At 51.4% G+C, this 13940-nt stretch overlaps 1 protein-coding gene across 1 annotated transcript; it reads left to right on the forward strand.

The window, feature by feature from the left end:
• Window positions 1–580: 580 nt before the first annotated feature.
• Window positions 581–13264, forward strand: LOC144893287 (protein CFAP276-like). Its single transcript, XM_078783345.1, has 4 exons — window positions 581–2502; window positions 4457–4573; window positions 5307–5422; window positions 13165–13264. The coding sequence occupies exons 1-4, from the start codon at window positions 2428–2430 to the stop codon at window positions 13262–13264; spliced, it is 408 nt and encodes a 135-aa protein (XP_078639471.1). The 5' UTR covers window positions 581–2427.
• The last annotated feature ends 676 nt before the right edge of the window (window positions 13265–13940 follow it).

Genomic DNA, 13940 nt, shown 5'->3' on the forward strand with positions numbered 1-13940 from the left:
TTCAGTACTGTGGTTGGAGCGGAATCCGGATTGGAATGTTTCATACAGGTTATTGGCAGAGAGGTGATGTTTGAGTTGAGTGGCCACAGCACGTTCCAAAACCTTTGACAGAAAGGGTAGGTTGGAGATGGGTCTGAAGTTGTTTAGGGTGTCAGGGTTGAGTCCAGGTTTTTTCAGAATGGGGGTAACAGCAGCAATTTTGAGGGATGGTGGGACGATGCCTGTAGACAGGGAGGAGTTTATTGTTGCAATGATAAGTGGAGAGAGAGCAGGAAGGGAGGCCTTGACAAAGCTGGAGGGGATGGGGTCAAGAGTGCAGGTGGCAGTTTTCATTCCGATGAGGAGTTCAGAGAGGTCAGTAGGGGAGGCTGGGGAGAATTGAGACAGGGGATGGCAGGATAAGGGGGGGCAGGTGGTTTGAGGGGGAGCGGGTGCGGCGGTGGTCAAGCTGTTGTAGATGTTTTCAATTTTGCGTTGGAAGAATGAAAGGAAGGAGATGCAGAAAGGAATGAATTATGCCTTTTACATTGGAATTGTAGACGGTGGCTTGCAAACTGAGTCTCAATGTCGGTATGCAGAAGCGGTATTTTATTAATCACAGTAAATACAAAGCACAGGGAGGTGAAATTTGCTGCACATGGTGTGCAATTCGCGCAGAGTAAAACAAGTGTTAATTTACGTCTGTATGATGTCTCATAAATAATGAAGATATAAGCACCGGACATTAGGCCCAGACTTCAGACTTTGGCATGCTCATGCAGCTGTACCGTCAAAAAGTGTTCCAACCCGTCATTTTTGATGGACTTTATACTGGTAAATAAATAATAATTGTAAAAAATAATGAAATTATTAAACAATTGGCTCATAGAATATCTAAACCAACACCGTTTCATCAGAATCTGTAACATAAAAAACATGAAGCAATTCATTGATTAATTACATAATTGATCGATTAATTGACTAATTAATAAATCAAAATATCCTTTATAGCCAAATTACTTGGTCACTGTCATGTCCGAATGTCAGTTTCCCAACTCACAAGCTGCCTGAGATATTTCCCAGATGAGAAAGAAAATAAATAAATGATTAATAATGAAAATAAATAAATAAGAATCGTAAAAAATAATTAATATATTAATCAATTGGCTAATAGCATACCGAAACCACCATCCTTTCATCCAAATCTGTAACTTTTTGAAAATTAAGTAATAAATCGAATAATTAAATAATTAATTGATTAATCAATAAATCAAAAATATCTTTTACAGCCAAATCACTTGGTCATTGTGTCCAAATATCAGCTTCCTCGCTCAAAGAGTTCCATCTGCCAGTAACCCTCTCCTTATTGTGTTCAATCTCCAATCAATATATCGTTTGGTGATTGTATACCTGTATCATGATTGTATACCTGTATCATGATTGTATACCGAAATTCTCACCCTGATGAGACAAGCGTTGGTTGGAACACTAAAACTGGTTCATTGAACTTAACGACATTATTTTAATAACACACTGCATTTGTGATTCTTAAAAAAAAAACTTTAGGACAGGAGGACAGCCGGCTTTAACGTTTCCACGTGGAAAAAGATTTAAGAAAAAGACAGGACGGGCGTCCTGGATTCGAACCCAGACAAGTACCCCGCCGAGTGACGCTGTTGTGAAACAAACACGATCAACGTCCGTCACGTAGCAACGGCGTCGCAACAAAGGAGGTCGGAGTTCCTGAGAGGCCGGAGATCCCCGTGAGGCCGGGGTTCCCGCGAGCTTGAAGTTCCCGCGAGGCCGGGGTTACCGCGAGGCCGGAGTTCCAGCGAGGCCGGGGTTCCAGCGAGGCCGGGGTTCCCGCGAGACCGGGTTCCCGCGAGGCCGGGGTTCCCGCGAGACCGGAGTTCCAGCGAGGCCGGGGTTCCCGCGAGGCCGGGGTTCCCGCGAGGCCGGGGTTCCCGCGAGACCGGAGTTCCAGCGAGGCCGGGGTTCCCGCGAGGCCGGGGTTCCCGCGAGACCAGAGTTCCAGCGAGGCCGGGGTTCCCGCGAGACCGGGTTCCCGCGAGGCCGGGGTTCCCGCGAGGCCGGGGTTCCCGCGAGACCGGGGTTCCCGCGAGACCGGAGTTCCCGCGAGCTTGAACTTGAAGTTCCCGCGAGGCCGGGGTTCCCGCGAGCTTGAAGTTCCCGCGAGGCCGGGGTTCCCGCGAGGCCGGAGTTCCAGCGAGGCCGGGGTTCCCGCGAGACCGGAGTTCCAGCGAGGCCGGGGTTCCCGCGAGACCGGAGTTCCAGCGAGGCCGGGGTTCCCGCGAGACCGGGTTCCCGCGAGGCCGGGGTTCCCGCGAGGCCGGAGTTCCAGCGAGCTTGAAGTTCCCGCGAGGCCGGGGTTCCCGCGAGCTTGGCCGTCCCCTTGAACCGCTCAGGACATCGAGAAATCACTGCACAATGGTCGATCCCAGCGGCCCCGAGCTGCCGAAAGTTGGCACCGATCGTGACGTCATTGAGAAACGTCCTAAAAATGTGAGCTTCGTTCTCTCACTCCCACGAAACGGGCCGAGTGGGTTCAATGAATTATTGACACGAGTTAATGATTGGTTAATTGTGAGATAATGACGTCACTGCCGAATGGAGATCTTCATTGATCTGTTACTGTTGCTGTTCCATCTGAGAATCCCGTGTGCGAGACCGAGGTTCAAATCCCATCCATAAACGAGATGTGTTTCTTCATTGTCCACAAATGTCCTTGTAATGAATGTAAAAGTGCATTGATGTCTATTAACGTCTTTGTCCTTCATCGGATTGATGTATAACAGTACAAGCTCCAACATGAACGTTCTCACTTAGATCGATGTAAACAATTAATTAATTAATTAAGGGTACAACGGAGGATGTCTGAAGGTTTCTGGACGTCGGAATCCTCAATGACAACACGTGGGTCATTAAAAAACGTCACTCAGATTCCTATTGATTATACCTGTACCTGTACCTGCACCTGCACGAGGGTCTTCAAATAACGTCACTGAGATTCCTATTCAATATACCTGTACCTGCATGACGGACTTCAAATAACGTCACGCAGATTCCTATTGATTATTTCTGTACCTGCACCTGCACCTGCACGAGGGTCTTCAAATAACGTCACTGGGATTCCTATTCAATATACCTGTACCTGCATGAAGGACTTCAAATAACGTCACTCAGATTCCTATTGATTATATCTATATCTACTTGCATGAGGGTCTTCAATTAACGTCACTGAGATTCCTATTGACTATACCTGTATCTACCTACACGAGGGTCTTCAAATAATTTCACTGAGATTCCTATTGATTATTTCTGTATCTACCTGCACGAGGGTCTTCAAATAATGTCACTGAGATTCCTATTGATTATTTCTGTACCTGCACGAGGGTCTTCAAATAACGTCACTCAGATTCCTATTGATTATATCTGTATCTACCTGCACGAGGGTCTTCAAATAATGTCACTCAGATTCCTATTGATTATTTCTGTACATGCACGAGGGTCTTCAAATAACTTCACTCAGAATCCTATTGATTATTTCTGTACATGCGCGAGGGTCTTCAAATAACGTCACTGAGATTCCTATTGATTATTTCTGTACCTTCACCTGCACGAGGGTCTTTAAATAACGTCACTCAGATTCCTATTGATTATATCTGTATCTACCTGCACGAGGGTCTTCAAATAATGTCACTGAGATTCCTATTGATTATATCTGTATCTACCTCCACGAGGGTCTTCAAATAACGTCACTCAGATTCCTATTGATTATATCTGTACCTGCATGAGGGTCTTCAAATAACGTCACTCAGATTCTTATTGACTATACCTGTATCGACCTGCACGAGGGTCTTCAAATAATGTCATTCAGATTCCTGTTGATTATACGTGTGCGAGGGTCTTCATTCATGCTTCGTATTGATTATACCTGTACAAGGGTCTTCATTCATGCTTCGTATTGATTATACGTGTACAAGGGTCTTCATTCATGCTTCGTATTGATTATACGTGTACAAGGGTCTTCATTCATGCTTCGTATTGATTATACCTGTACAAGGGTCTTCATTCATGCTTCGTATTGATTATACGTGTACAAGGGTCTTCATTCATTCTTCGTATTGATTATACGTGTACAAGGGTCTTCATTCATGCTTCGTATTGATTATACGTGTACAAGGGTCTTCATTCATGCTTCGTATTGATTATACCTGTACAAGGGTCTTCATTCATGCTTCATATTGATTATACCTGTACAAGGGTCTTCATTCATGCTTCGTATTGATTATACCTGTACAAGGGTCTTCATTCATACAGGTGTATGAACGTGTTACGCTTGAGCTACTTTTTCCAGTGTAAACTTAATTTGTCGATTCCGGATCATGCATGTATCATGTATGAACCAACATGACCATATTGGTGTGTGATGGATGTACTGTGACTGGACCCACAGAAGTATCCACGCCCCAAAGGTGCGGTCGTGTTTCGAGAGGACTCACCATGGAAGCGTCTGCACGCCACGCACACCCTGAGCAGCGCCCGGGCCGTGTTTGACTACTTCGATCCCCAGGTACGTAATTACTGATTGGGTGCAGAGGAGAGGTGAAGCACATAGTGCTTGTTGGGACAGGGTGGGGCTTGATATCTTCCTCGGTCCTGGTTATACCTTCAGTACGCTGAACACACATTCAACGGACGGCACACGTATTGATGAATCACCCTGCATGTGAACCACCAGGTTGGCAGTTTTTACCTGGGCCGGGATTCAAACCGAGGCTAAACAGGTGAGAGGTGAGTGCCTCGAAGCCATCCCATCAGCCTTTTGTTCAAATAATTTGGGGGGAGGGGGAAGGGATGGGGGGGAGGGGGGGGGGGGTTCAGATGAAAATTGATGATTTTAGAAGTTTGACCTTGAGTTGACCTTTGACCTTTTCACCTCAAATAGTTGCTTCCCCGATTCAATGATGCCCCATGCAATTGATGTTTAATTTCCAAGCCAATCGGATGAAAAATGGCAATTTTAGCAATTCGACCTCAAGATGACCTTTGTCCCCAAAATCAATAGGCTTCTTCCTTATGATCAACTCCACCATCTGGTGAGGTTTCGTCACAATCGGTTTAAAATTGTGACTTGTCGGCGATTGACAGACAAACAGACAGAACAACGAACAAGACCAACAATATAAAATCTTCCATTTTGCAAGGAACAAATAGCCAAGATCAAATTCATCGACCTGACAATAACATCGCGGCCGTGTTATTGACCAATGATAGATGAATGTGTCCTTGTTGTTCGTCCCAAGGCCCCGCTCGACGATCTGGATTTCGTGCTCAAAGCACAGTACGATCACAGCACGGACTGCCTGCAGGACAAGAGCAGGACTGTGATGCAGAAGGAAACTTTGGGGGATGACCATGGGTGAGTGGGAGGCCTACTTAAATTAAGGGACAGTGTCATGAAATGGGTCACTTTATTTTTGTCATTGGAACAGTTAGTAGTTTAATTTAAGTCGAGTTTAACTCGCTTTTATGGTTTAATCGTAAAATTAAAAACATCCCACGCAAATCCAAAATGGCGACGGATGTTCTGAAGATGGTGGAAGGAGGCTCGATGCGAATGGCATTGACATCGGGCGAGTTAGGCCTCAAGTTCGAAGAAGGGTGATTAGAGCTGGAATTTGTTCAGGATTCCGGCGATAAGTCGCCGACTCTTCGCGAAGGGCACCGTGGGATCTTTACCGTCCACCAACGAATGCTGGCAGACGGGACATCCATTTCGCATCCATCCGAGGTATGTCACACAAATTGATGATGAATCATCCTGCCTGTGAAACACTTGGATGACAGTTTATAGCTGGATCAGGATTCAAACCCAGGCTTGACAGCTTAAAGGTGAGTGTGCGTACCTCGAGGCCATCCTGCCATGGTGTGGGGACGACAAGGCATAAATAATTTTAATTATATAATGAATGCTACTTTCACAAATTGAACTAGAAAGCATGTGCAAATGCAAAGCCCGTCCGTCTCCTTTTGTATTCAGTCGGCGTCTTCTTCTCCTTCTTCTTCATTCTCTTCTGCTTCTTCTTCTTCTTCCTCTTCTCCTTCTTCTTCTTCTTCTTCTGTATGTTCAACATAACGAAAACAATTTTTAAAAAATGCAAAATGAAAATTGATGATCATATGCATTAACCTTGACCTTTAACCTTTTTATTAAATAAATAAAAAAACTGACTCCTACCTTTTGATTGTTGAACCAATCCAGTGACCCGATATCCAAATTCCTGAAATTTTAGGTCGATCGGGTGAAAATTGGTGTTTTTATGCAACCCTAACCTTTGACCTTTCAGTCTGAAAAAACAAATGGCTTCTTGTTTTTGATTAGTGAACCAAATCAGTGTCCCGACATGCAAATTCCTGAAATTTTAGGTCGATAGGGTGAAAATTGGTGTTTTTAATGCAACCTTGACCTTTGACCTTTTAGTCCGAAAAACAATCGGCTTCTAGATTTTGATTGGTGAACGAATTCTGTGACCCAATATGCAAATTGTTAAACTTTCAGGTCAGTCGGATGAAAATTGACGATTTTACGTGACGTTGACCTTTGACCTTTTGACCAAATTATTAACTTGCCTTCTCCGTATTATCATAATAATGGTTTGGTGAAAATTTGATGACAAAACTCAAATGGTAAAAGAGTTTTGGCTAGGACACACACACACACAGACACACAGACACACACACACACACACACACACACACACACACACACACACACACACACATACACACACACACACACACACACACACACACACACACACAGAAGTGATTACAATACCCCCATCTCATGCTGCGCTGGGAACTGACTAATAAGGCATTGTCTTATCTGTATGCTTTGAATGATCACCGCAATCATTAATCAACGCTTAAAATGAATCAGCCAATCGGGTTGAAGTGCACAATAAATTTAGAAGCAAATACATTATCATTATTATATACTGTTATGGATCTCAGGGGTCGGCTCTCCCCTTATCAAGGGGGATTAATCCCCTTGTCCTTTTAGCTGGCCGTCCCGAGTCCTTGGAAGTTATAACGCTCCTTCCGGTCGGAATTAGCTCAGGTCATTTGTCAAGGTAGTCCCAAATACCTACTTACTAACCCGACCGTAAAGCAGGGAAATAACTCCCGCTCGAACCACGGATATGATGGATAATGCCGAGCGGTTATCAATCCGCGATCCGAGCTATTAACAAAGACTAAACCCGATTCTGAGCGGTTCCTAATCGTGCCACAGGTACTCAATTGAGAGAAAGGACGGATGCGATCGGATGGAGAGGAAACCAGAAGGTAGGAAGAACAAAGATGGGTTTATTAATTATGGACAAAGAAATAAGAGGAAACGAAAGGAATATACAAGAAAGGAAGAGGAAGAAGCAGGACACAGGGCAGTCTTATAACAGTCTTACAGTGTGAGTGTAACAGTCTTACAGGAAGTGAGCGGACCTTACATATGGTGTGGGGGAGGCTCGTGTCATTTGCACGTAATAAACGTATCGTCGTGTCAAACGCTCTCTCTCTCTCTCTCTCTCTCTCTCTCTCTCTCTCTCTCTCTCTCTCTCTCTCTCTCTCAAGTTCTCTATTCAGCGCCAGCGAGTGAGTCCTTCTTTGCCAATGTACGCTCCGTATAGGCTTTCGCAATGCACTCAGCGCTCTCTCATCAAGTCCACCAAAAGAAGAAGTCCGTGCAAGTCCGTAGTCCGTAAAAGGGCTTTGCGTTTGCGCTTATATAACGCGAGCCAAGATCACTCCGCGCTTCAGAAAGCCACGCCCGTCGGTGATATTCCCTCAGCCCTGGTTGGCTGGTGAGGGCTTAATGGCCATGCCTTTGACGGCTAGTTGACAGGCCACACCTTGTTCTTGGCGTTCCGCCCCCTTCTTCCTCGGGCCGACGCATGGTTAATGGCGTCGCTTTGAGCGAACGCTAACAAAGGTGCGTAACAGAATTGGGAGGGACATAAGGCACCGACTGTCGGGGCGCGTAATGGTGTCGCTTGGAGAGGGAGGTCGCAAAATGGACTAAATGAAATGGGACCTACTCCTTATTTGATTGATGCAACACAGATTCAACTATTAGAAACACGGCCTTATCTAAAACACATAATAATGAAATAACTGAGTTCCTATGGTGGCCTACGTGTTGCTTGTGGACTAACTAAGGGTGCTACCTTTAACCTTTAATGTCATATTTACAAGTGATTATATATTTACAAAAGTGTGGGTTCTAAAACCACAATACAAAATCTGAATTCTAAAAATACAGGATATTGTAGCGGCTACCACTGGGTTTTCACAATCGCCTTGCACCTATCAAGGACGCGGAGTGATCACCATGCCGGGCTCGTCCAGGACGCCCGGGCAGGCCCGCGCTCAACTTGCCAGGCCTCGGTCGGGACGCCCGGGCAGGCTCGCCCTCAACTTGCCAGGCCGCAGCCAGGACGCTCGGCCACGCCCCCTCTCGCCTTTCCTGGGCAAACGCTCCGGGATAATGTGTGTATATATATTGCTGCCCGATAAACGGGCTTTTCAGAGTACCTGAGTGTTTTGTTTGAATAAAGCAACTCGGACGAATTCCAGCTTTTTGTCGCGTCCATTCTTCCCATCGACGTGGGAGCCCGAGCTCCTTCATTGGTGACCTACCGACATGGACACGGCAGTGGCCCTTAAACTGCCTACCTTCTGGGAGGCTCACGCGGCGGTTTGGTTCGCACAGGCGGACTCCCTGTTCACCCTGCGAGGCATCACGGCCGACGACACCCGCTTCCACCATGTGGTAGCAGCGCTCGGTTCAGCCACCGCGGCCCGCGCCCTGAGCCTCCTCGAGAGCCCGCCAGCCGCTGACAAATACGGCGCCATTAAAAAGCTCCTCCTCGACGCTTTCGCCCTCCCATCGGCGGAACGCGCACGGCGCCTGCTCGACCTGCCCGAGCTCGGCGACACGCGCCCTTCCGAGCGAATGGACTACATGCTTTCGCTGCTCGGCGAGCACTCTCCGGCATTTCTGTTCCAGGAGCTGTTCCTCCGTCAGCTGCCTAGCCCGGTACGCCTCGCCCTGGCAAGCACGACGATCACGGATCCCTGTGCCCTTGCCAGGGAAGCCGACAAGATCTCCGCCGCAGGCCAGCGCATCGCAGCAGCGACCTGGGGCCCACCGCCGTCCGACGCAACACCCATGGCGCCCGAGCACCCGGCACGGTCGACGACCAAACTGCCGATGCAATTGGCGGCTGCTACACCGAGCCGACCACCTCCAGCACGATGACCGGGGCCTCCACCTGACCAAACATGGTGTTACTATCATGCCAGGTTCGGACAGAAGGCCCGGACATGCCGACCCCCGTGCACCTTCGGCAGGCCGGGAAACGGCCGGGCCGGCGTTCATTACCAGCCATGAGCGCCGGCCACACGGGCAACTTACTGTTCATCACGGATAAAGCGTCCGGACGGCGCTTCCTGTGCGACACCGGCGCCCAACTGAGCGTCATACCCGCCTCTGACCAGGACAGGCAGTCCGCGGTTGGCGGCCCCTCCTTGGTTGCGGCCAACGGATCGGCCATCCGCACCTTCGGCCCGCGCAACGTCACCCTCTGCTTCGGCAGCCAACGCTTTGCTTGGACGTTCGTAACCGCAAACATGCCCATGGCTCTGCTAGTCGCCGACTTCCTCTGCGCACACGGACTGCTGGTGGACGTCCAACGGCGTCGTTTAATCAACGCCGAAACCTTCAGCTCCCTGGTATGCACATTGAGCAGCTCTGCGCCGACCGAGCTGCTGGCATGCGCCCTCCCGGCGGCGAACGAGTTTGCTAGCCTGCTCACGGAGTTCCCGGCACTCACGCGGCCGACGTTTTTGGCCGTCGCAGTACGACATGGGATCGAGCACCACATACCAACCATGGGCCCGCCGGTCTATGCCAGAGCCCGCCGCCTCGACCCAGCCAAGCTCGCCATGGCCAAAGCCGAGTTCGACGCTTTAGAACACCTCAGCATCGTGCGGCGCTCCGATAGCGCATGGGCTTCGCCACTACACATCGTCCCAAAGCCAGGGGGCGGCTGGCGCCCATGTGGCGACTACCGCCGCCTTAACGACGCTACCACCCCCGACAGGTATCCGATCCCGCACATCCAAGACTTCTCCGCCCGTCTGGCGGGACGGGTCATTTTTTCGAAAAATGATCTCATACGGGGATATCACCAGGTACCTGTCAGGGCGGCCGACGTCCCTAAAACGGCAGTCATCACGCCGTTCGGCTTATTCGAATTCTTACGAATGCCGTTTGGTCTCAAGAACGCGGCTCAGGCGTTCCAGCGCTTGATGGACGGCGTGCTGCGTGACCTGCCGTTCCTTTTCGTTTACCTGGACGACATCCTCGTCGCCAGCACGTCCCGGGCCGAGCACCTCCTCCACCTCCGAACACTGTTCGGGCGCCTCAGCGAGCACGGCCTCATCGTCAACCCGGTCAAATGCCACTTTGGCACGATGGCCGTTGATTTTTTGGGCCACCACATCACCAAGAACGGGGCTGTGCCGCTGCCAATCAAGGTCGAGGCCATCACCACGTTCCTGCGTCCCCGCACCATAAAGGCCCTGCAGGAATTCCTGGGAATGGTGAATTTTTATCACCGCTTCGTGCCCCGCGCTGCTCAACTCATGCGGCCCCTCTACGAAGCCCTCCGGGGCAAGCCGGCCAAGCACGACATCGCCTGGTCCACAGCAATGGACGCGGCCTTCCAAAGCTCAAAACGGGCCCTCACTGACGCAACACTGCTCGCTCACCCGGTGCTCAACGCTCCCATCGCCCTCACCACGGATGCCTCCGACTACGCGGTGGGCACCGTACATGAGCAATGGGTGAATGGGGTTTGGCAGCCACTCGCTTTTTTCAGCCGGCAGCTCCGGCCGAACGAGCTCAAATACAGCACGTTTGACCGTGAGCTCCTCGGTCTACACCTGGCCGTCCGCCATTTCCGCCACCTCCTGGAGGGCCGACCTTTCACGGCGTTTGTCGACCACAAGCCGTTGGTTTACTCAATGGCCAAGGTCACGGAGCCGTGGTTGGCCCGCCAACAGCGCCACCTCTCCGCCGTGTCGGAATTTACCACGGACATCCGGCACGTCGCCGGCAAAAACAACGCCGTGGCCGACTGTCTTTCCCGGGCCAGCGCGAACGCGGTCCACCTGGGCGTGGACTTCGCGCTTATGGCGGTGGACCAAACCACCGACACCACAGTGCAAGCCCTCCGCGCGGTGGACACGGGCCTCCGCCTGGCCGACATCCCCTTCGCGGACACTGTCCTGCTCTGCGACGTCTCCCAAGGCCAGCCTCGCCCCATCGTGCCCGTCACCTGGCAACGCCGCATCTTCGCCTCCCTCCACGGCCTTTCCCACCCGGGCCGGAAAGCTTCCCAGAAGCTGGTGTCGGCGCGATTCGTCTGGCACGGCCTTCGTCGGGACGTCCGCGAGTGGACCAGCACCTGCACAGCCTGCCAAAGGGCCAAGGTCCACCGACACACCCAGGCCCCGCTGGCACCTTTCACCGTGCCCGAACGACGTTTCGACCACGTCAACGTGGATCTGGTGGGGCCCCTCCCCCCGTCACGGGGGTTCACACACCTGCTCACCATGGTGGACAGGACCACCAGGTGGCCAGAGGCCGTTCCCCTCGTCTCCACCACCACCGCCGACGTGGCGCAGGCTTTCGTCGCCACCTGGGTCGCCCGCTTCGGCGCACCGGCGGACATCTCGTCAGACCGCGGACCACAGTTCACCTCCAAGCTGTGGGGCGCGTTCGCCCGCAACCTGGGGGTCAAGCTCCACCGTACTCCGGCCTACCACTCCCAAGCAAACGGGTTGTGCGAGCGATTCCACCGCTCCATGAAGGCCGCGGTCATGGCCGGCCTTCAAGACGGCGGTTGGGCCGACCGGCTGCCGTGGGTCCTTTTGGGCCTCCGCACGGCCCCCAAGGAGGACCTCCAGGCATCCACCGCCGAGCTTGTCTACGGCCAGGCGCTACGCCTCCCGGGCGAATTCGTGCCCGACGCTACCAGTCCCTGCTCCGCAGCTCACCAGCGCTCGGACCTCCAGGAGGCTGCCCGACGGTTTGCCCCCATGCCAACATCCCACCACGGTGACCCCCAGTCCTACGTCCCCCCAGCACTTTGCACAGCGGAGTATGTTTTTGTGCGTCACGACGCACATCGGGGGCCACTCCGGCCGCCGTACGACGGGCCCTTCCGGGTCCTGCGACGGGACGACAAGTCGTGCGTCATCGACATCGGCGGCAGGTCGGACCGGATTGCGGTGGACCGCCTCAAGCCGGCGCACGTGGACGTCGACCAACCACCACGGGTGGCCCTTCCGCCGCGGCGAGGCCGCCCCCCGTCCACGGTGCCCCCCACTCGACCGCCCACCACCACACCGGACCCCCCCCCCCACGACCAGCCAGGGGTCGCTTCGGCCGGGTCATCAGGACCCCCCTCAAATTGACCCTGCCGGTGCAAGTCGATTCTGGGGGGACGTGTGTAGCGGCTACCGCTGGGTTTTCACAATCGCCTTGCACCTATCAAGGACGCGGAGCGATCACCATGCCGGGCTCGTCCAGGACGCCCGGGCAGGCCCGCGCTCAACTTGCCAGGCCTCGGTCGGGACGCCACGGCATGCCCGGGCATGCCCGGGCAGGCTCGCCCTCAACTTGCCAGGCCGCAGCCAGGACACTCGGCCACGCCCCCTCTCGCCTTTCCTGGGCAAACGCTCCGGGATAATGTGTGTATATATATATTGCTGCCCGATAAACGGGCTTTTCAGAGTACCTGAGTGTTTTGTTTGAATAAAGCAACTCGGACGAATTCCAGCTTTTTGTCGCGTCCATTCTTCCGATCGACGTGGGAGCCCGAGCTCCTTCAATATGTTCATACTTACACACTTGGTGTGTCCGTGAGGTTTTGTCAGCCAAAGAGAACAAAAGGTATCCACGTCACCATGGCAACCTATTGATGAAATTTTGCATTGTTTTCTAAAGATGGAGGGCAATGCAACTTATGATATGTTGTGTGAAATAGTAAAACGTGATTTAGTGACGAGCACTGTTTTGTCCTCTTGATTCAGACGGATTTTGAAGAACATACCAAAGGAATTAGTTCTGGATGATGACCCCATGAACCCCCCACTCGTGAAATGGACTAATCTGACCAAGAGCTCCATTTAGAGCAGAAAGGGTACGATCGGTAAGACAAAGTTTCTTTGGAATGAGCAAACACTGAACGTCGTGTTTTCTACCCTCTCCCCTTCAGTCGAGATCACTCTGCTCTCTCACCCTCCTCCGCTCCTCCAATACACGCAATCTTCCATTATCCCACTCCTGCTTCAAACCTCCATGTCTGTCTGTCTCGAAGAAATTCTTTTTTGCAATCCCATAAACCGAAAGGTACATTTATTCAGGTTTGTGCCGCTGATGCAGTGCCCCAAATACCAGCGAGCTGGTACTCAATTTGCCGACCTCGGAAGGATGACAGGCTGAATCGACCCCCCTGCCGTTCATTGTTTTTTTGGGGGTTTTTTTGGAAAACAAGCTCGAGGCTCGTGTAGTGTCAGAGCTAACATTAATCACAAAAAAACCAACGGACACATCAAACATAAAATAAAGGGAGCGGAAGACAAGATGGGGAGAGAGTGGGAAACACACAAGTACAACATTTGAGAGCAGGGACATCGGGAGATCTGTGGGAGGGAGAGGGTTTGGGGGGATGAGGCGTGGAAAGGGGCGAGGGGGTGGGAGAGTGATAAAACACATGGACAGAGCTAGGACTTCCAGGAAAGAAGTCGGTATTTCAAAAAAGTGGATCTGGGGTGAATTAACAGGGGTAGAAAAAAATCAGGGTTTT

Source organism: Myxine glutinosa, chromosome 1 (genome assembly GCF_964187855.1).
Source record: "Myxine glutinosa chromosome 1, kmMyxGlut1.1, whole genome shotgun sequence".
Taxonomy (NCBI): Eukaryota; Metazoa; Chordata; class Myxini; order Myxiniformes; family Myxinidae; genus Myxine; species Myxine glutinosa.

Bases quoted from the DNA above. Each gene is read 5' to 3' on its own strand.
- LOC144893287 (XM_078783345.1), top strand. From the start codon at position 2,428: ATGGTCGATCCCAGCGGCCCCGAGCTGCCGAAAGTTGGCACCGATCGT. The intron at 4,574-5,306 runs GTACGTAATTAC...GTTCGTCCCAAG, and splicing joins TTGACTACTTCGATCCCCAG to GCCCCGCTCGACGATCTGGA. The intron at 5,423-13,164 runs GTGAGTGGGAGG...CTCTTGATTCAG, and splicing joins ACTTTGGGGGATGACCATGG to ACGGATTTTGAAGAACATAC.